The sequence below is a fragment of the Manis pentadactyla genome, chromosome 12 (assembly GCF_030020395.1).
Source record: "Manis pentadactyla isolate mManPen7 chromosome 12, mManPen7.hap1, whole genome shotgun sequence".
NCBI lineage: Eukaryota > Metazoa > Chordata > Mammalia > Pholidota > Manidae > Manis > Manis pentadactyla.
The window spans coordinates 21288573-21309161 of record NC_080030.1 but is presented as its reverse complement, the minus strand read 5'-3'; the positions used below and the strand labels follow the sequence as shown (position 1 = coordinate 21309161).

The 20589-nt window shown below is 39.9% G+C and overlaps 1 protein-coding gene across 1 annotated transcript in view; it reads left to right on the top strand.

Moving 5' to 3' along the window:
* The first annotated feature begins 2025 nt into the window (after nucleotides 1–2025).
* Nucleotides 2026–20589, top strand: part of LOC130679762 (cAMP and cAMP-inhibited cGMP 3',5'-cyclic phosphodiesterase 10A-like) — a 108178-nt gene continuing 89614 nt past the window's right edge. Inside the window, exons 1-4 of the mRNA XM_057489202.1 lie at nucleotides 2026–2425; nucleotides 2873–2901; nucleotides 15022–15142; nucleotides 16121–16170. Of these exons, the coding sequence (XP_057345185.1) occupies nucleotides 2026–2425; nucleotides 2873–2901; nucleotides 15022–15142; nucleotides 16121–16170 (600 nt within the window). The remainder of the gene's footprint in view (nucleotides 2426–2872; nucleotides 2902–15021; nucleotides 15143–16120; nucleotides 16171–20589) is intronic.

Sequence of the window (20589 nt, the reverse complement as noted above, 5' to 3'; positions counted from 1 at the left end):
TGGTGTAAAAGTAATTTCCTAGTAATATTTTGTTAACATTTCTTCCATGCCCTTTTGAGTGTTTTAGTTTTATCTGGTAAAATTGGCTTAATCAATAGGAAAAGTAACTATTTCACATATTAAGAAGCCCCTAGGCAAGGCAGACTTCAAGGTTAGCTGATTGAATTGCTCAGACATATGTCCAAAGATCGAGCTTCTCAATCTCTCTCTCTCTCTCTCTCTCTCTCTCTCTCTCTCTCTCTCTCTCTCTCTCGTTCTTCCCTCCCCTCTCCTTTCCTCCCCTGCCTCTCTCCTCCCTCCCCTCCCCTCCCTTCCAAATGTTTGTGGATAATTAAGATTGCACAGCTGTGGGAAGACAGATGGCCATCCTCAGGTTAAGCTCCACAGCAGTGGCAGAAGTGGCCAGGCCAGGCCAAGTGAGCCAGTGCACTTCCTGAAAGATGGCGTGCATAAGAAGCTGGCTTGTTTATTAATTTGCAGGGGAAATAAGTATTTCCTGTAACGAGAAGCCAGCCATACTCCATGTTGGTATACGGGGGGTCCCTGTAAAACCTGCCTGGCCAAGGGAGCTGGGCTGCCCCCCAGGCTGGGGGTGCAGGGAGACCTTCCCAGCATCACAAGGCTCTCCTCTTCTGCTCACTGTTTCTTCTCTCTGCACTTCTTGGGCCTTTTTTATCCTACACAATGAGCACTGGAAACAGAGACTTATCCATGGAAGATGCAGTACAAATGGCTGTATGTTAAACTTCAAAGAAATGATCAATCAATTTAAAAAATAAGAATTGTTCAAAACATACTCTCTGACCATAGAGTAATAAAGCTGGAAGTTTTCAACACAGTCCCTACTGTAGTTTTAAAGTTAGGTCACATGAAAGTCACAATTTAGAATTTGGAAGGCAGAGCATAGTTTTCAATCTTAACTCAGAGGCATTATGTTACCACCTCCCCTCTCTTTAGTGGATGTCTTCTTTATTAAGTTAATGTAATCTTTTTACTTTTGTTTTTTTGTGTGTGTGTATATGTAACACCAAATGCTTATAGAACTTTCAATGCAGTGTTTTAAATGCTGGATTTCAGCTTTGCTGAGTAGCAATATTTAAAAAGGCCAGTTTTGAACCACTTTGGTGTGTGTAAAGCAGATGGCAAGCACAATGTCCTGATATAAAGCTACCGTGTCACATTGCTGTAAAGCTCATGAACAAGGAGACATAAATCTTCTGTAATACACTAGTTAATATATGTTAAGCAATAAAAATCACATCACCTGCAATTTCCTGCTTTCCTTTGGTTACTAAGAAGTTCATTATCCTTAGTTCATGTGATTTTAACATAGTTTCCTTTGTTCTTCTTTTTTATGTGACTTTTTGCTAATTGCTTTTGCTTATTTCTGTTTGTCCTATAGAAGTGGCTGTTTTCTAGTTTTAAGTGAAGCAATGATGTGCGTTTTTTCCCCTCTCCAGGGAACACCAGGACACCCCAGTTCAGGGTGCCTCGGATACGGGGTTTGCTCTCCAACTGTGAATTAACCCACCCAAGCCTGGCAATTTTTAAAATGTGCCCAGGAAAAGTCACTTCGCAGCCAGATGTTGAAGCATGAAAGACCTATGTGTGTGTGCATGTGTGAGTGAGTGATTGTCAGGGCAGCTGTGTGTGTGTGTGTGTGTGTGTGTGTGTGTGTGTGTGTGTGTGAGTGAGTGATTGCCAGGGCAGCTGTGTGTGTGTGTGTGTGTGTGTGTGTGTGTGTGTGATTGCCAGGGCAGCTATTGCATTCAGGGACCAGCTGGCAGGCTACTGGTTAGTATGTGATTTGGGACTGGACTTGGTGTTAGGTGTGCAAATGGGTGGTAAGCAGTAAATCAGAGAAAAGTTAGAAAAAGAGGAAACAGCAGGACTCAGTGGGTCAGTTAGCAAGTATACTTAGGAGGGAGGACCACAACTCTGTACTTGGAGGACAGTAACTATTTCACATATGTGTTAGAGTGACACACACAACTCCTGGGAGCTGGGTATGTTGAGCGTGTGCCCATGGTGGCAGTGGGACAGAGGTTGATCGCCAAAGAAGACACAAAGCAGCAGCAGCGTTACATTAAAGGCTGCCTCAGTGAGGGGCCCGGGGAGGCCTGCCTGCAGGCCCCCTTCCTCTGTAAGGGCCACACAGATGCCCTGCTGCTGGGTCAGAGCAGTGACCTCGGCTTGGGATCCCAGAGCCAGTGGATATGCAGTGGAATCTTGGCCATTTGGTTCCTTTACCCCATGGGTCACACAGGCACATTCTTGCTGTGTAGCCAGCCCCACAGGGAGAGCCTTCTGCGGGTCTGGCCTAGGCCAGGGCCATCCTTTGGTCTCCTGTTACCAGTAACCAATTCTGAGGAGCTGTACACACAGCCCCCGCCTCTGGGACCCGTGGAACACAGCAGCGCTATTGGTACGTGTGTTTCGAGCCTTGAGCAGCCTGCCATACAGGCACGCGTCCTATTTCCACAAGCAGGAGATGCACAGGTGATGGTGGCCATTTATCAGATTTGTGTGGGTTGGGGCATTTGAACACTGCCTGTCTCCCTAGCCCCCTTCTAGGTGTGTGTGCATGAATAAGCACGGTGCTGCGGTTGCAGACACTCCATTTCAGGGCCCCTGAAAAGGTAATCTTGAAAATGACTAGCAACTTGTTATGGTATTTCATTTCCCCTTCAAAATTAATATGTATGCCTTACTATAAATTTATTATGTTTAACTTCTACTTTACAGATTTTTAAAACCAAATTCTTTGCTTTTCTTAGAGGAAGCTTTGCAGACGAGCTCTCTAGTTTATTGAGAGTGAATGACATGTTCTCAGAGTTTCTAATTGTGTTTCCCCTTCTGTTTCCATCGCCAGATGAATCGGCTCCTAAGGAAGTCAGCAGGGTAAGTGATGTGAACAAAACTTCTACTACCATGGGATAGAAAATCAAGCCGTTTGTATGTATGCTTTCTCGGCACTCTAACATATTCATGCGTTAGAATAATAATGACTGGAGCTGAGTGCCCTCCTAAGCATCGCTCATGCATGTGGCATGGAGGCAGGAGGGAGAGGTGGCGAGTGGGGTCCTCAGACCTGAGTATGGTGGACAGACGCGCAGTGTTCGGCCTGTGCATGCCTGGGGGGTTTTGTGAATTGGTTGCCAACATTAGAAGTAGAGAAACTGCATGTGAAGGTTGGATGTCTGGCTTTTATTGAAAACGTAAGGGCAGGCAGCACCCACACAGCTTTTCCACAGAGCCCACTCCACCAGGGAGCCGGAGCTTAGCCAGGCCCTGGCTGTCAGGTTCGCCCAGCGTGTTACCTGGCCCACCCTGCCTTGGAGGTCACACACCTTCTTTTTGGGGGAAAAAAAGGTGACTACTTATGTGTCAAAGGCATGATACTCCTCAGTACTTTGAGAAATATTAGACGTACTGTTTCCATGTCCCAGAGAAGTACTTCGTGTTAACTTTAAGAGACTTAGCAAACTTGAAAGTGAATGGGAGATGAGTGCTGAGAGTACCCAGCATACTCTGTTTAATACCACGCAACTCTTGATTGATTACATGTGAAAGACACCTTAATTGTTTATCTTTTGTACAAATAAAGGTCTTAAATTTGGATTAAATAATGAAAATAATCAGTTTGAATTGCATCCGATGCAACTTTACGTGAGAGATCACTCTATCAGAAGATCTAAGCTGAAGTATCGTTAATAGGATCACATATACCGATATATTCCTTTATTTTTCATCACCTGAGGAAAGGCGTCTCTAAAATGACCAGGGCCGTTGCTGGAGACTGGGCAGAATTCTCTGTGTCCATAGGAGTATAACAGACTTTCAAGATCTCTGTGAAGCTCAGAGTTTTCCTAGGGGCCTCACGCTTACTGACAGAGCTTACAGTAAGGAAGTCCCAGGTCTGGGTGCTTCAGCAAGCACCAGCCTGGAATTTTTGCAGCTGCTGGGACAGCAGAATGAAACCACGAAGTGCTATGTGAGGCCCCAAAGGGGATTCTGGCGAGTGAACCTGGGCAGAGGAGCTACGCCCCGAGGCTCACCAGGGAAGCTGCTGTCCCCGATCTCATGTAGACCCTGCATTTCATAAATCGGAGGCCAGAAGAAAACTACAATTCAATTGAGTCTCTCTCTCTTTTTTTTTAACCCAGACTAATTTCATTTTATAGAGAATGCCTACCCTCAGTTTAACCTTTACAATCCTGAAGAAGTTTTAGACTTTTTTGTTATTTTTGAGGGAGGTGGGTAGAGGGATATCCCAAAGAGGTTGTTTCGACCGGTCTGTGTGTTTTCCTAGCATGCTGTTCTGTTGACAACAAAGATTAGAATTGTACTCCTGAGATGTCACTGCACTGATCCTGTTTGCCTGTTTGCTGGAACACCAGTGTCCCCAAATGTGATGATTATTTATTTTTACCCAAGTGTTACAATTGATTTCGCTATGGCATCCCACTCCTTCAAATATAAACTGGGTTACATTTGGGGGAAACAACTGCCTAGACAGAGAGTAGACTTTTTTATTGGCTCCATTTCTGGATATTGTAGCTGTACACAGCGTTGCCACCAGGCATCTTGGAGTCGGATAATGATGTCACCACCTACTTCTTACTACGCCAGCGCCAGGCCAGCTCCATTGCTCCCAGTGAGGAGAGAAGAGACACCGTGTGTTCAGACAATACCACATGCTGTCTTTAAGGCCATCAGAAGTGAGGCGAAAACTGTACATAGTGATTTTTCTTTGTTGTTATTTTATAAGGTTCTCTCATTTCGGATTTGGTGAAGGTGAATCTCTAGTTGAGAAATACTAATATATGAGCTGATAACCTAGAAGAGCGTCAGCTGCTAAGATCTTCTAAAGTTTTTCTTCCAAATATATCCATTCTGTGTCTTGATCAATACTTACTTGACTGATACTCAGAATTTGCTTTATATAACAGTATACCCTTTTTTAAATTAAAGTTAAGATTTACAAATAACCTAGTGTGAGCTTTCAGTGTGTGGTGACTGGCCACAAGGCTTCTGTTCAGGAACACCCATTGTCAGAAAGCCTGCTCTTCGCTGAGGCTGCGGGCAGTTTGCACGTTCATAAGCCACTCGCTCACTTAGACCCAAACCACCTCTCCTTCACTATCATCTGTGGGTATGGCTTTGACTTTTGTAGCCGTCTGCCCTCCTCCGTATTCAGGCTCTTTGAGCAGAGGGGTTGTGGTCTGTCTTTCCCAGTGAAACATTCTTCTAAAAACACTTTTGTCCCCCATCTGCCTCCTCAGGATCGGGGTCACATTCTCTGTAAAGTGTAGGTTATTAGCATATTGTTAGAAGGCGGTGGCTGTGCTGTGACATTACAGAGCAGTGGTGGCTTGACCTTGGTAAGGTGAGTTGCGGCACACACCCCTTGAAGTTGTGTTTCTGTTTTAAGGGAGAACAGCTTTTTAAAGAGCTAGGACATTTCTGCTTATTCATTCCGAGTAAAGTAAGATTTGGTTTTTTTTACATGAAGTGAACTCGTACCTGTAAGTCTTCATCCTCCTCCTCCCCTCTGTCTTCCTTCCTTTCTCCTCTCATCCGTCCCTCCCCGTCTGTCTTTCTCCTCATCTGCCATTCAATTGACAAATATTTGCTGAGCGTTTATGTGCCAGGCATTGTTCTGGGTGCTGGGGATGGACTCACAGGTGGCAAGATAGTGGTTTGGTTCTCATAGTGTGGAAGAGGGTGGTGGAGACAGCTGACATTTTAATCTAAATCTATGCATATAAGGTGTTGATAAGCACTCTCATAAATACATGGAAGAATAAAGTGAAATAAGGTGGTAGAGAGTGATGGTATGTTGGAAGTGGCTTACTACAGATAAACGGTGGTCAGGGGAATTTTACTCAGTAAGCTGACATTTGAGCAGGACTTGAAGGGAGTAAGAGAATCATCCAGAAGGAAAAGACAGCAGCCGCCAAGGCCCCAAGGGAGACCCGTGGCAGGAGCAGAGTGTGCACTGGGGTGGTGGGATGTGGAGGTGAGTTTGTTTTTTAAGGACTTTGGGGGTGTTTAAGGCCTCCTGGTCCACTGCACAGGCTTTACACTGGATCCCAGGAGCAACTGGAAGCTATTATGGGAACAGCTGGAGAACACTGAGTGGAAAAGTGTCATGCTTTAGCTTAAATGTCAGACAGGTCGCTCTAGCAGCCGAACTGAGAGTGCACACAGGGAGGAAAGGTGCAGATGGGGGCCCCAGGTAGGGCCTAGGGGTGTAGGCAGGGGGAGGCGGAGGTGTGATCAGAGGCTGGCCGTGTTAGGGAGGCAGAGCTCATGGACTGTGCCCAGGGGTTGCATGTGGTGTTGAGAAAAGAGGAATCAGTCACGACTCCCAGCCTTTTTTGGTCTGAGCACCTGGTAGAATAAAATTTCTCTTTGCTGGCATGGGGAAGACAACAGGAGGAATGGGTTGAATGAGGTTGAGAAAAAGCAGTAAGTTATTTTTGAACATGTTAAATTTGAGTTATCAGACATCAAGTTGGTGATACCTGAAAGCAAGTGTATATACTGCCAGGCCAAGAGGAAAGTTCGTAGCTAGAGATGTTGGGGGGTCTGTAGCATGTAGATCGTATTTAACACCATGAAACTAAATGACATGACTTAGGGAATTTGTCTGTGGGGGAAAAAGGTCTGAGAATAAACTCTGGACACTACAGTTGTTTAGTGGTGAAGACAATGTGGAAAAACCAGCAAAGGAGCTTAAGAAGGAGAGGTCAGTGAAGGGGAAGGAAGACCAAGAAAATGTCTTCATCAACAGATTTTGTTCCATAACTTTAACTTTTTGACTACACAATAATTGAACTTCATTTTATCTTGTTTTGACCCATTCCAACCTTTTGAGGTGAGTCTCAATCTTACTTCTGTCATCTAATGTATTACCTTTTTCTCTGTTTTGAAGCCATAAATTTGAGTAATTTTTCCAAATTATTTTCCTATGCCCTTTTTTCAACAATTTATTAAAACACTAATAGGACAGTGCTTCATGTGGAAAGTTCATCTGTAAGAATAATGTAAGATACCGTATCCAGTGCCATGTTAGAATCGCATGTCCGGCCCAGTCTGGTATGTCTTTCTAAACAGACATCAACACTGAAGCATCCCTTTAGCAGTTGAGCCGCTGTCTTCCAGGCTTGTCAAGAAGAAACCTGACAAATTCCTGCCTCACAACATTTACGTTTAGCGTGGGGCAAAGTCAGTAAGCACAGTAATTATGTCATTTATCCTGTGTACTCTTGACAATACTGTTTCCCAAGACATTTATCCTGGGTACGTGAGGCAATACCAATACCTGTGTATTTTTGGTAGGTTTTTCTTCTTTTTTAAATGTTGCTCTCTTTGTTGAGAGGTCATTTGTTGATTTCTTCTTTTTATGTTTTTTAATCCTTGGGTAATGTTAGGTTTGGTATTTGTAGGTAGAGTTTCCATACCTGTGCTTCCTGTGATGGAGATGTTACTCCGGTTCTCCTGTTAGGTGCTGTTGTTGAGGGCAGCTGGGGAGGTTCAGCTACACCGTGCAGCCTGAGAAGCAGTGACACTCCCACAGGGGAACTTTGTCTCTGTGATTTTTTTCCTTGGTTGATAGAAATTTCTGTACTGGAATCCAGATTTCATGATACTGTTTTCATTTTAACCTGGCCTGGTAAACAGTGTGAATCCCTTCTATTTAGTGACTTGGTGCGCTCGGGTAACGGGATGCTCGATTCTGTTAGTCCTGTATTTCTGTTCAGTGTGTTTCCAATGCAGGGCCCTCTTGCATAAATAGCGTGAACTCACATGCAGCGCTCGCCGTATGAAATTGGGATCTGATGTCATTAATTTCTCCGGAATGTTTTTCATTAACTTCATGCAACAGTGCCATTTCTTGGGGAGGGAGTTTTAAGTAAGCCCTCAGTGACTCTTCTCAGTTTGGTTTCATTGGTGTCATGTCCAGCAGAGTTGCCTTGAAATTCATGGTATTAGCAGCCATAGTTACATGTTTTCTCTTTGCTTTTATTTTTCTTTAGTTATAGAATAAAGTGAGGGGGGAAAGGTCATAGAATGCCAACTCTTAAAAAATCATTTTTCCTGAGATAGCTAGTCTTTTGCCCACATTTATTAAATATCTAGTACTGCATTTATGAAGAAATTTCTGAATTACCTGCTTAATACCCAAGAACATACACTGTACAGATTAATTTTACATTACTGGATAAGCAATTCTAGTACAGAAAGCTGTATGATCAGGAGGGTAGGAAGGTTTCAGGTGGGGAAAACGTTAAGCAGTCGTTCCTCTCAGAGGAGTTGGAGAACAGAGGGGGTTTGAGGGTGCCAGGCAGTGATTTCCAGGGCAGAGCAGAAGGCGTTGGTCAGCAGGCAGGGAGGAGTGCACAGGAGGCTCAGACCGGCAGGCAGGGAGCAGATGGGATGGGGGTCCAGGTGAAGACAGTCCATTTGTAGGCTGATTTTCCTAAGATGAGATGTCATCACTAAAAAGAGTAGCCTGCCAGTATTTATAAATCCACACCTGCTCTCGTGCACTCTCTTTCTTGCTTTGTTTTGTTTTGTTTTTCTATTTCTCCATCTGGATGTCAGAGATTTATTTAAACTTTTTCTTAATAAAGTCTAGTTTTATGTGATTGAAGTCATACTGCTTTGTGATAGTAAAAAACATAGGTTGTAAGATGTGTGTCTGAATCACTAAGTCATAGACACTAGCAGCAGCTTTAGGATCTCACTCAGTCTAACAGGAAGTGGAGTAAGATGGATTATTTTACTTCTAAGTGTGTTTACTCCCTATTCAAACTGAGAGCAGTGCTCAGTTTTACATAGAAAGGGAAAAGTTTATGTAAAGTTGAGCATGTGCTGTTCTTTGAGGAATATTTTGGTAATTTCACACAGGAAATTGTCACCTTGCTATTGAAATCCCTCGTATTTATGTTTATTATCTTTCTTCTTTCTCTTTGCAACTAAAACTTTTTTTGCTCAACATTTTTCATAGGAAGTGTTGGACCTTAACAGGTAGGTGATAGGATTTCCTTTATTGGCATCTGCCCTTATGATGCTGTGGAAGATCTAGGGATAGACAATTCAAACTCATCTTTTCTCAGAAAGAGTGAAATCTATAAAAAATATTCCCCCAAACAAGAGATTAGCAAATAAGCTGCATCCTGTGACTGGAAGTAAAACTTGAGCACCATCTGATTTTATGTTACCATAACTATGTTCCATGACTATGAGTCTGAGTCTCTGAGTGAGAATTTAGAATTTCCAGAGTTTCTGTGTGAATCTGTTTTGAGAAATAGCATAGCATTATTACCTTAAATGAATGAATGACTTGGAAATTGAGTACCTGACTTTTGTGAAAGTCATTATACCAAGGCCAGATAATTATTATGCAGGTATGCAATTTCTCTGTGAGTGGAGTTTTCTTAGAGAAAATTGAACTGACGTCAGAGAAATATTGCCAGTACCTGGTTCTGAACATCTCTACCTCTGCAGTGGTCATTGATGTTATTTGCTCCTGTTAACTGTGAGCTTCGTTTGCTGATCTGGAATACATTTTGCCTTTGCTTGGTAATACAGGTTTGATGAGACTTTTTTATGTGGCAGGTTTCTAGGTTTTTCATCCTCATTGCATCATCAGCTCGAACCTTGTCCTCACTGCTGTTAAATTGCAACTGCTTCTGTATTTATGAGAAGATGGAGGCTATCAACTCTGAGCCCCTTTGGTTTTGTTAGTCTGTCTGCAACTTTAGCATCAAAATGCATGTACAGCAATATTAATTATAACCTATTGAATAAAATGAGGATATGTGAGCCCATTCTCATATAAATGAAGGAATGAGGAAAATGGAAAGTTCTTCCCAGTAGAACACGAAGTAAGAAATACAGAAACAGTGGTGGTGGTCTAGCTGCATCACTTTATTGTGCTGTTGTTAGAAATCCAAAATCTGATTCTAATCTTGTGAAACCATCAGACAGATCCAGGTTGGCCTGTATTCTTCAAAACATTATGTTCAAGAAACACAAGGAAAAGCTGTGGAATTGTCCCACATGGAGGTGTACCAAAGAGATACAACAACTAAATATCATATATGATTAGGATTTGAACCTGCCTCAGTGGGAGGTAAAACTATAAAGGACATTATTGGGACAATGAATGAAATTTGAATGTAGAATTTTTTTGGTATCATTAATATACAATTACATGAGCAACATTGTGGTTACTAGATTCCCCCCATTATCAAGTCCCCACCACATACCCCAGTACAGTCACTGTCCATCAGTGTAGATGGACTATAGAATCACTACTTGTCTTTTCTGTGCTATACTGCCTTCCCCATGCCTCCCCACTACATTATGTGTGCTAATCTTAATGCCCTTTATTCCCCTTCTCCCTCCCTTCTCTTTGGTAACTGTTAGTCTATTCTTGGGTTCTGTGAGTCTGCTGCTGTTTTGCTCCTTCAGATTTTGCTTTGTTCTTATACTCCGTGGATGAGTGAAATCATTTGGTACTTGTCTTTCTCCACCTGGCTTATTTCACTGAGCATAATACCCTCTAGTTCCATCCGTGTTGTTGCAAATGGTAGGATTTGTTTTCTTCTTATGGCTGAATAATATCCCATTGTGTATATGTACCACATCTTCTTTATCCATTCATCTACTGATGGACACTTAGGTCCATTTCTTGGCTATTGTAAATAGTGCTGCAATAAACATAGGGGTGTGTATGTCTTTTTGAGACTGGGAAACTGCATTCTTCGGGTAAAGTCCTAGGAATGGAATTCCTGGGTCAAATGGTATGTCTATTTTGAGCTTTTTGAGGAACCTCCATACTGCTTTCCACAATGGTTGAACTATTTTACATTCCCACCAGTAGTGTAGGAGGGTTCCCCTTTCTCCGCATCCTCGCCAGCATTGGTTGTTCCTGTTTTCTATGTTGGCCATCCTAACTGGTGTGAGGTGATATCTCATTGTGGTTCTAATTTGCATTTCCCGGATAATTAGCAATGTGGAGCATCTTTTCATGTGCCTGTTGGCCATCGGAATTTCTTCTTAGGAGAAGTGTCTGTTCATATCCTCCATGCATTTGTTAATAGGGTTCTTTGCTTTTTGGGTGTTGAGGCATGTGAGTTCTTTATATATTTTTGATGTTAACCCTTTGTCAGATATGTCATTTACAAATATATTCTCCCATACTGTAGGATGCCTTTTTGTTCTGCTGATGGTGTCCTTGCTGTACAGAAGCTTTTAAGCATGATGTAGTCCCATTTGTTCATTTCTTATTTTGTTTACCTTGCCCGAGGAGATGTGTTCAGGAAAAAGTTGCTCATATTTATATTCAAGAGATTTTTGCCTATGTTTTCTTCTAAGAGTTTTATTATTTCATGAGTTACATTCAGGTCTTTGTTCCATTTTGAGTTTACTTTTGTGTATGGGGTTAGACAATAATCCAGTTTCATTCTCTTGCATGTAGCTGTCCAGTTTTGCCATCACCAGCTGTTGAAGAGGCTGTCATATCCCCATTGTATATCCATGGCTCCTTTATCATATTTGAATTGACCATATGTGCTTGGGTATATATCTAGGCTCTCTAGTCTGTTCCGTTGGCCTGTGGGTCTGTTCTTGTGCTAGTACCAAATTGAATGTAGATTTTTAATTAGCTAATGTTGTTATAGCAATATTATATTTTCTGGTCATGATAACTATATTGTAACCATGTAAGAGTATATCCTTTTTCCTTGGAAATATACACCAAAGGTTTAGGAGAAAGAAGCATACCAACTTGTTCTCAAATAATCAGGAAAAAGTATTTATTACTATTACATTTGTGTTTGTGTCTCTGTGTGTGTTTAGATAGTAAAGCAGATAAATGATGGATATATAGAAAAATAAAGATAGGTGAAAAATAAGTAGAATAAAATAGATAAAAAAATGGATAATAGAATGAAAGGAAGAAAGAAAAAAGAAAAGAAAAGAAGAAAGAATTTATCCAGAAAATGGTAGAGCAAATAAGACAAAATATAAACAACTGATGGTATACAGGAGTGTTTTGTACTATTGTCATTTTCTGTAAGTTTGAAATTATGTCAAAATGAAAAGTTATAAAAAAAGATAAAAGATAGAAAATCTAAAGAATGATGAGATTTTATCCAAATATTGGGGTTTATATGAAAAGCTAAAAGCTGTTTTGCATGCTGTTAAGTCTTTATCCAACTGAACCCCCATCTCATCATGTGTTCTGGTGTGTTGTCATAGCCCTTCCAGTGATGCCTCATAGACTTCTGAAGGCTCAGTGCCAACAGGGAGCACAGACTTGGCCTTGTCCAAGCTCCCATTTCATTCTTGAGTTGCCTCTAAACCTTCCTGGTGAAGTGGCTTTCCAATGCATGTGTACATACCTGACTCACTTTAGCAGGTCTGGAACGTTTGTTCTCCTGGCTAGACCCACTCCCACGTGGATGGCCACTGCTCCATTCAGTACCACTGTATCTTATAAAATATTATTTCTCTCTGGGTGATAGAGTAACTGTTTCCTGGTTCCCAAACTGTGATCCAAATGGTCTTGGGCATCATAGCAAACTCACATGGGGATTCAGCATATATGGAAAATGCAACAGCTGTTGGACAGAGCTTGACAGAGTCCACAGTTTCAGTGTTAGACACTCCAGTCCTTTCAATGAAGTCACATCTGCAAATCCACGTTTTTGGTGGCTGTGCTAGTGAAGAGCAAGTACTGCATGAAAGTGAGTGTGGAACAGAAAATGAGGGCAGCGGTGTCCAGTCCAACTGTGGAGTTTGAGATGTGCATTGCCTCATTCTCCTCAAGCATTCTAGCTCATCTTGAGTTATGAATGTTATAGTGTTACACAGTTTATATACTTTCATAAGGGTTTTTATATAATAAAAGCAGTGGAAGGACTTTGGAAAGTTAAAAATGCTGGACAAATACAAGTTCTTAACTTCATTAATATACTATTGTGATTTTCTATTAGTCACGCTGTAGAATTAAAAGTTCTCTTCATCAGTTGTCTCTGTAAGAGCTTCTTAGAAGTACGTGGTTCAGCGTTCATCTCCATTTGTTCCCTCCACCTTTCCTCTAATAACAATAATCTTGAGTAGCAAAATGGCCATAGGCCAACAATCAAATAATAATTATGGTTGTTATTTCATATTTGTATGTATTTTGTTTTACAGTATATTATGGTTTGAATGATCCACTATGTACATAGGCCTTTAAAATTTGAGACTAAATAATACATTAATGTAGAATAATGACCATGGTAAAACATTTTGCTCTTGTGATATTTATGCAGTTGTCATTGGTAATCAAAAGAAATGGTGTACTAACCCTTTGATTAGTAAAAGATTAGAATTTGAACTGAACAACAGAAAAAATTACAATCCTGGGTCTTAGATTATTTTAGATAGTCATTGTTAGAAGGTATTTTAAAGACTGCATTTCAATCTTCTTGTTATACAAATGAGAAACTTAAAGCCCAGAAACGTGAAAGGAAACCACATGATAAACTCTCCACATCCTGGAATATCTTCATTTCTCACCTGTGTGTGATAACCCATTTCCTGTCCAAAAGAGATGGTTAACACCTAGTCACTAGCCTCAGCACTGTACACGTCTCCTTAAGGGCCCTGTTCTCAGAATCCTAGCCAGAGGAAGAAATCAGCCTGTAAATCATTTTTATAGGGTCTCCTCTACTGAGTGACTAAACACCCACCTTGAAGCCAGCTGAAGTGCCCCTCTGTACAGGAAAAGGAAGTGCTTAAAGAATGTGTCCCATTCATGAGCAAGAACCATCTCAGGATAGCTGTGTAGACATGATGGCTTTAGTGTGACTGGATCTAGGCTCTTTCTGCATAGCTCCTGTGGCCTTTCATCATACTATGTAATTTATTTATTCTCTTCTAACTAGATTGTAAGCTCCTTGAAGAGTAGAATTGTATTTTGTTCATTCTGTAGCATCTCTTGTTTCTAGAAGAGGGTCTACACAAAACAGGTTGTCAGAATTGCCAGTACATATTTGTGGAACGATTGATTGTTTCATCCATTCCTTCATTTATTTATTCACATTCATTCATTCCACAGATATTTGTTGAGAACTGTGCTCAAGAATATTAGCAAGTAACAGACCTTTAGGAGTAAAAGATGTTTGAGTGGTCAAGAAAGAGAAAGGTGGCTTGAAACTGTGTCTGAGGCAGATGATAACCCCATTTGTAGAGTGTGGGAGGCCATCCTGTTGTTCTAAGTGCAGCAGGAAGTCTCCGGAGTGTTCGTAAGCCAGGGAATGTTAGAATTTCATTTTAAGGTTTACCATGGCTGTTTGGGCAGCAGGATGAAAAAGGCAAGCTTGGTAGCAGGGAAGCTTGTTAGAAGACTCCTTTTCTCTCCTTTCAAAGAAGACACAGTGGTAGCTTGTGCTGGGCGTAGCTAAGGTGTAGATACCTCCTTCCCAGACCCCATGCTCCTGCTGGTGCCCCCGCTCCTGTGATGAAGCCCAGCACCGCAGACTCACTGGCGACTCCCATGCAAGCCTCTTGCTTCTGTCCCAACAGCAGATCCGAGATCCGGCTGGGGTGGGGGCCACAGCCTGCAGATGAGTGGAGAGTAATGGGCAGAATGTGTGCCACCTGGTGCAGCACATGTCAGTGAACTTCTCTGGCTTCTCACCGTGTTTCATTCAGTTAGCCAGTTTTTGTACAATTTTTATTCATCAAGTTGCCTGATGCATTATATATAAAATGTACAAAGTTGTAATGTTTGATATTTTAATATAAATAAGTATGCATGGACTCTATAAATAATTCTAAATAAGTCATAGCAACTCTAAGTTTCAATCCATTTTTATAGATTATAATATTCAAATGATCTGTAAAGGCATAATGAACGCTAGTATATAGCATCATGTATATTAATAGTGTGTTTTATAAATAAGGAATTTTTATTTGATTACATTTAATTATGCTCCTTTTTTTAATTCAAAGTACCAGGATACGAATATGCAGGGAGTGGTGTATGAGCTGAACAGCTACATAGAGCAGCGTTTGGACACAGGAGGCGATAACCAGCTGCTCCTCTATGAACTGAGTAGCATCATTAAAATAGGTAAGAAGCATTTTGTATTCCTCTTAGAGAAACAACCAAGGATTCCTTTATTCCATTGCAAAAAGTGTCAAAAATAATATACTTAGTAAGAGGCAAATGCAAGTAATTTATTTACTTCTATCCTTGGGTTAAGTTTGGAGTAAAAATATTTTATGAAAATACCAGAATGAGTCAAACCTTAAAATTCAGGGGTTCTCTAATCCCTCAATATATATATGATATATAAATGGATTCTGTCTTCTAATTATAACTTAAGTTTTCTTTGGAAAGAATAGTTTTAATGAATTAAATCACATCTTTCTAAAGAAAATTATTAATTTGAAGGGAAGACAAAACATGTTAAACTTAGTTGGGGCGATGACAACTTCATATACTATTATCACCATTTTGCTGAAGAGGACGCTGTGGTGAGGACAGGCCGATCCCTCCCCCAGGGTCACACAGGTAAAGGAGTCAAATCGGACTCCACTCAGGCGATGCCCCCAAGCCTTACTTGTTGCTGCTACAGTTTGCCTTCTGATGGCCCTGCAGCAGTTTTAGAAAAGCTAAATTGTATTCTGTTCAGTGATGGCATGTGAATGTAGACATCATCCTTTTTGGTTGATACTGATATTGGTTATTCAGTGTTCTGAATGTCACTTCTGGTATTTTTTAATACTTTGAAAATATAATTCTCAAATTTTAAAAATATTTTTCAGTAATTCTGATATTTAAAGTTTGACAAATATGTAGTGCATTGACTGCTATATGCATGTGAGGATGTCACATTTTAAAATTTACAATAGCTGATGGAAAGCAAATAAAAATGCTCTAATTATGTAGTTGAGTAAAGGTATGTTATTTTGTTCAGTTTACTGCATGACCATTAATGAAGAAATCCATTTAAAAGACTCATATCTGAGGTTGCACCTTAAAGAATTTATGTGTGTTATGTTCTTCCATTGAGATTAGTTTCTTCCTTTTTTATTACCTTGGCAGCCACAAAAGCTGATGGATTTGCACTGTATTTCCTTGGAGAGTGCAATAATGTAAGTATCTAAATTTAGCTTTTGGTGCTCTAGATAAGAAAATGTCATAATTCTTTTTAAAAAGATAAGTTATGTTACAAACAACTTAAAAGAAATATCATCATTAGGTACTTTAAATTCACTTTGTATTTTTTTTCTATATATGATTATTACCCGTGGAGAATTTTATCAATAAGGCAACATTCAGGCATAAGATCTTATAACTTATTTATTGTTTTGATTTTGGATGGTGATATCCTGTCTTGCAAATGACATTTCTAGACTTAACTGTTTTGTACAGAAGTTATTTCAGGACTTGAGCTGGGTGTCATGGATAGTCATGCCCTTTTTACACACAATTGGCAGTAGAGTAAAACAAAAACAAAAGTTGGGCCTTTTTTTGTGAATTTTTGGGTTTTTGAGAAGACTGTAAAAGTGCTGGGTTGGAGTTGCTAAGTGTGGATCCCTGAGCTGCGGTGGCCGTGGCCCAGTCTGTGTTGGGTGGAGGGCCTCCCACGTGTGCCTCCCCCAGTCTCAGTGGAACAGGCTGCGCCCTGTGTTTCTGGTCTCATTGAAAGCTCAGCCCACTATCTAATGCAGCACGTGTAAGGCACTTTCAAAAGTATGTCAAGATGGTCCGTTTCTGGCATTTGACTTTTGTGATGATCTTAAAAACACATATGTATCATTTTTTAGAATAATATTCTGAGCAAATAATATGTGTATTACAGCTAAAATATGTAAAACTCACTTATACTGTGACTTACACATTTATTTGGCAAACATACTGTGTATTTCTTAAATATTAGACATTGTTATTTGAGATTTGGGATGTATTTTTGCAATGTGATATACTTGCATTGGTGAGTAATCAAAATGTGTGCTATTTATATTATATAAGATGTTAATAGGAACAGAGACACAAGTATTCTGAGATTTTTAATAGCACTTGTAAGTAGTACAGTACTGCAAATCATGAAAAGTCATTGCACAAAAAATATTTATTGGCTGGTTTACTGAACTCATAACGGATCCTCTGTGTCTCCATAGCCCTTGTTTCCCCTTGCATTGTGTAATAGTTATGTTATGGGATCAAAAGTGCATTAAGGAAAGGACGTTTGCATACTTATTTTTGTATTCACTTAGATCTCACCTAGGGCCTTTCATAAAAACAGTCAGACATGAGTGTTTAACTGAATTATTCAGACATTACTACTACTTCTAAATACCTTAAACTGTATTTCAGACACTGGTAGTATTTTAAAATGGCTAACCTACTGAAATAACAAGTAGATCTCTTTCCTGTTCATTGTAAAATATTATTGCTAAAATTTTGGGATTTTTATTAGAAAACTAAGAATTCCTTTTAGAAAATTATTATATAACTTGCAGTTACTTTATAATATACCGATGTGTAGTATGTTAGTGTGGTATAATCATGCTGGCCCACATGCCATTTGTTCTTCCCTGAGATTTCCTGGCAGTCTGCAGGGGTTGACCACAGGAATTCTGTTTGTATCACATGACCCTCTCCCTTCAGTCACAGTGATTTGTGACCCACACTGGGGCCAGTCAGGTTCTCTGCTGAAACCTGGATCTGGGATTCAGCATTTTAGCTTTTTGCCTGAAAAGAGGTGATGTGAACTCTGACACTGAGAATGAGCCATTATGAGATGGCGCTATTCTGCTAGGTATGGGGCAAGGGGAGAAACAGTTTGCAGAAGTGTAGAGGCAGGCAACCAGAGGCTGTAGGCCTGCAGAGGGGGGACCGCAAATAGGGCTCCACTTTCAGAGCTGGGCTTTAGATCCCCAAATCCTGTGTGCTTAGTCATTTGTCCTTATTTTTTGCCTTATGCATTGACCTCAGAGAATCAGCTTTCTCGAATAGATGATTTAGCAAAAGCTTTTCTATCTAGGATATCTAAACTGCAGTTCTATTTATATCAATTCTAATTCTTTCACTTATCATTTACTTTCGGAATTTGAGAGGACATCATACCTCTCAGACTTTAGTGGGCTTCTTATTGTGAACCCCTAACGTCAATCAGTTTACTTCGCACAGTTCTCTCTGGAGCCATTGATTCCTCGGGACTGAGTCTATCCTGGTCGGCAGTATATCCCTCAGTGCTGCAGGGAGCGGCAGGATACATAATAAAACTAGCTTTTTCTAAACTTCCTAAGTCAGATCCCACTCTGTTATGCTTTCTTGGTATCATATACTTCTTCAGAGAATTGAGCTGGAGCTGTAATTACATATTTTTCTGTGATTTGTGTGATTATTTGGTTGTCTGGCTTTCTTACTAGAAGAAAAGCTTCATGAAGGCAGAGATCTTGTTTCCCTGGGAGGATGACTTTAAGGGATAATTACAGTGTTTTGTTCACTGTATTTTTCCTTTCGTGCATTCCATGTAGGTAGCTAGGCTCTTAATATCTCCTTAACCCAGAGATTCCTGTGGGTGGGAAGAAGACATTGTCAGAAGTCTTCAATTCGCTGAAGCATTTCTTTAGAGGCACTTACATAGTCACCACATTTTTTCGCTCTTCATTTCTTGCATCTCAGGTCTTCTGCTGGGCATCATTTTTCTGCTATCCTGCAGACTTCCTTAGTAAGAATCTGCTGATGTGAAACTCTCTCAGTTTTTGTCTGTCTGAATATGTCTTTATTTTACCACTTCCTTGAAAAGTATCTTTGCTAAATAGAGAATTTAGGTGGATAAATACTATCTGCCCACATATTGACTAATATAGTTCATTTTGGTTCTTTTTCAGTTTATCTTAGTTGTTCCTTATAGTATTTTTCATTTGCTGGACATATTTTTAAGCTTTTAATCTTGAAATGTATTAACTATCTCTTTTATTTTATCTTATGTTCTTTCTGAATTTACATTTCTTGGCTTTTGTTTCACCCACCTCTCATAGATATGACTTATTTTGCTTATGTGTTTTATTTTATTTATTTTTAGTTGTAAATCAAATTCTTTCCTGGGCCTTTTTAAGTGGATATTCTTCTTTCAAATTTTTTTAATGAAATAAAGTTGACATACAATAGTGTATCATATTATATAGATGTACAACGTAGTGACTTGATAATTGAATCCATTTCTAGATTCTTGTGATGGTAAGTGTAGTTCCCCACCACCATACAAGATAGTACAGTATTATTAGTTATATTCTATATGTTGTACTTCCATTCCAATGACTAACTTATTTTGTTAATTCACTCATCCTCCACCCTCTCCCTGCAGTAAGCAACAGTCTGTTATCCATATTTGTGGGCCTATTTCTTCTTTGCTTGTTTTATTTAGATTCTACCTATAAGTGAAATCATACGGTATTTGTCTTTCTCTGCCTGGCTTATTTCACTTAGCATGATACCCTCTAGGTCCATCCATGTCATCACAATGGTAGGATCTTTCTTTTTTATGGCTGAGTAATATTCTATCATGTGTATGTACCACATCTTCTTTATTCTTTCATCTGTTGATGGGTATTTGAGTTGCTTCCATATCTTGGCTATTGTAAATAATGCTGCAGTGAACATGTGTGTGCATATATCTTTTCAAATTAGCGATTTTGTTTTCTTCAGATAAACTCCCAGAAGTATAATTCCTGGGTTGTATGGTATTTCTATTTTTAGTATTTTGAGTAACCTCCATATTGTTTTCCACTATGGCTGGACCAATTTACATTCCCACCAACAGTGTAGAAGGGTTTGCTTTTCTCCACATCCTTGCCAGCTCTTGTTATTTCTTGACTTTTGGATAGTGGTCATTCTGACTGGTGTAAGGTGATAACCTTATTGTGGTTTTGATTTGCATTTCTGTGATGATCAGTAATGTTGAGCATCTTTCCATGTGTCTATTGGCCATCCATATGTCTTCTTTGGAAAAATGTCTATTCAGGTCCTCTGCCCACTTTTTAATTAGATTATTTGTTTTTTTGTGTGTTGAGTCATATATTTTGAATATTAGCCCCTTATCAGATACATATTTACAAATTTATTATCCCATATGGTACACACTGTCTTTTTGTTCTGTTGAGGCTTTCTTTTGCTGTACAGATATAGTTCCATTTGTTTATTTTTGCTTTTGTTTTCTCTGCCCATGGGGACATATCCGTAAAGAAATTTCTCATGCTGATGTTCATGATATTCTTGTCTGTTTTCTTCTAAGAGTTTTATGGTTTCATGTCTTACATTTAGGTCTTTAATCCATTTTGAGTAAATTCTTATGTATGGCATAAGAGACTAGTCTTGTTTCTTTTGCATGTGGTTGTCTGGTTTTCCCAGTACCATTTATTGAAGAGACTCTCTTTTCCTCATTGTACATTCATGGCTCCTTTGTCATATATTAATTGATCATATATGTGTGGGTTTATTTCTGGGCTCTCTCTTCTGTTCCATTGATCCCTATGGTTCTCTTCTTGTGCCAGTACCATACT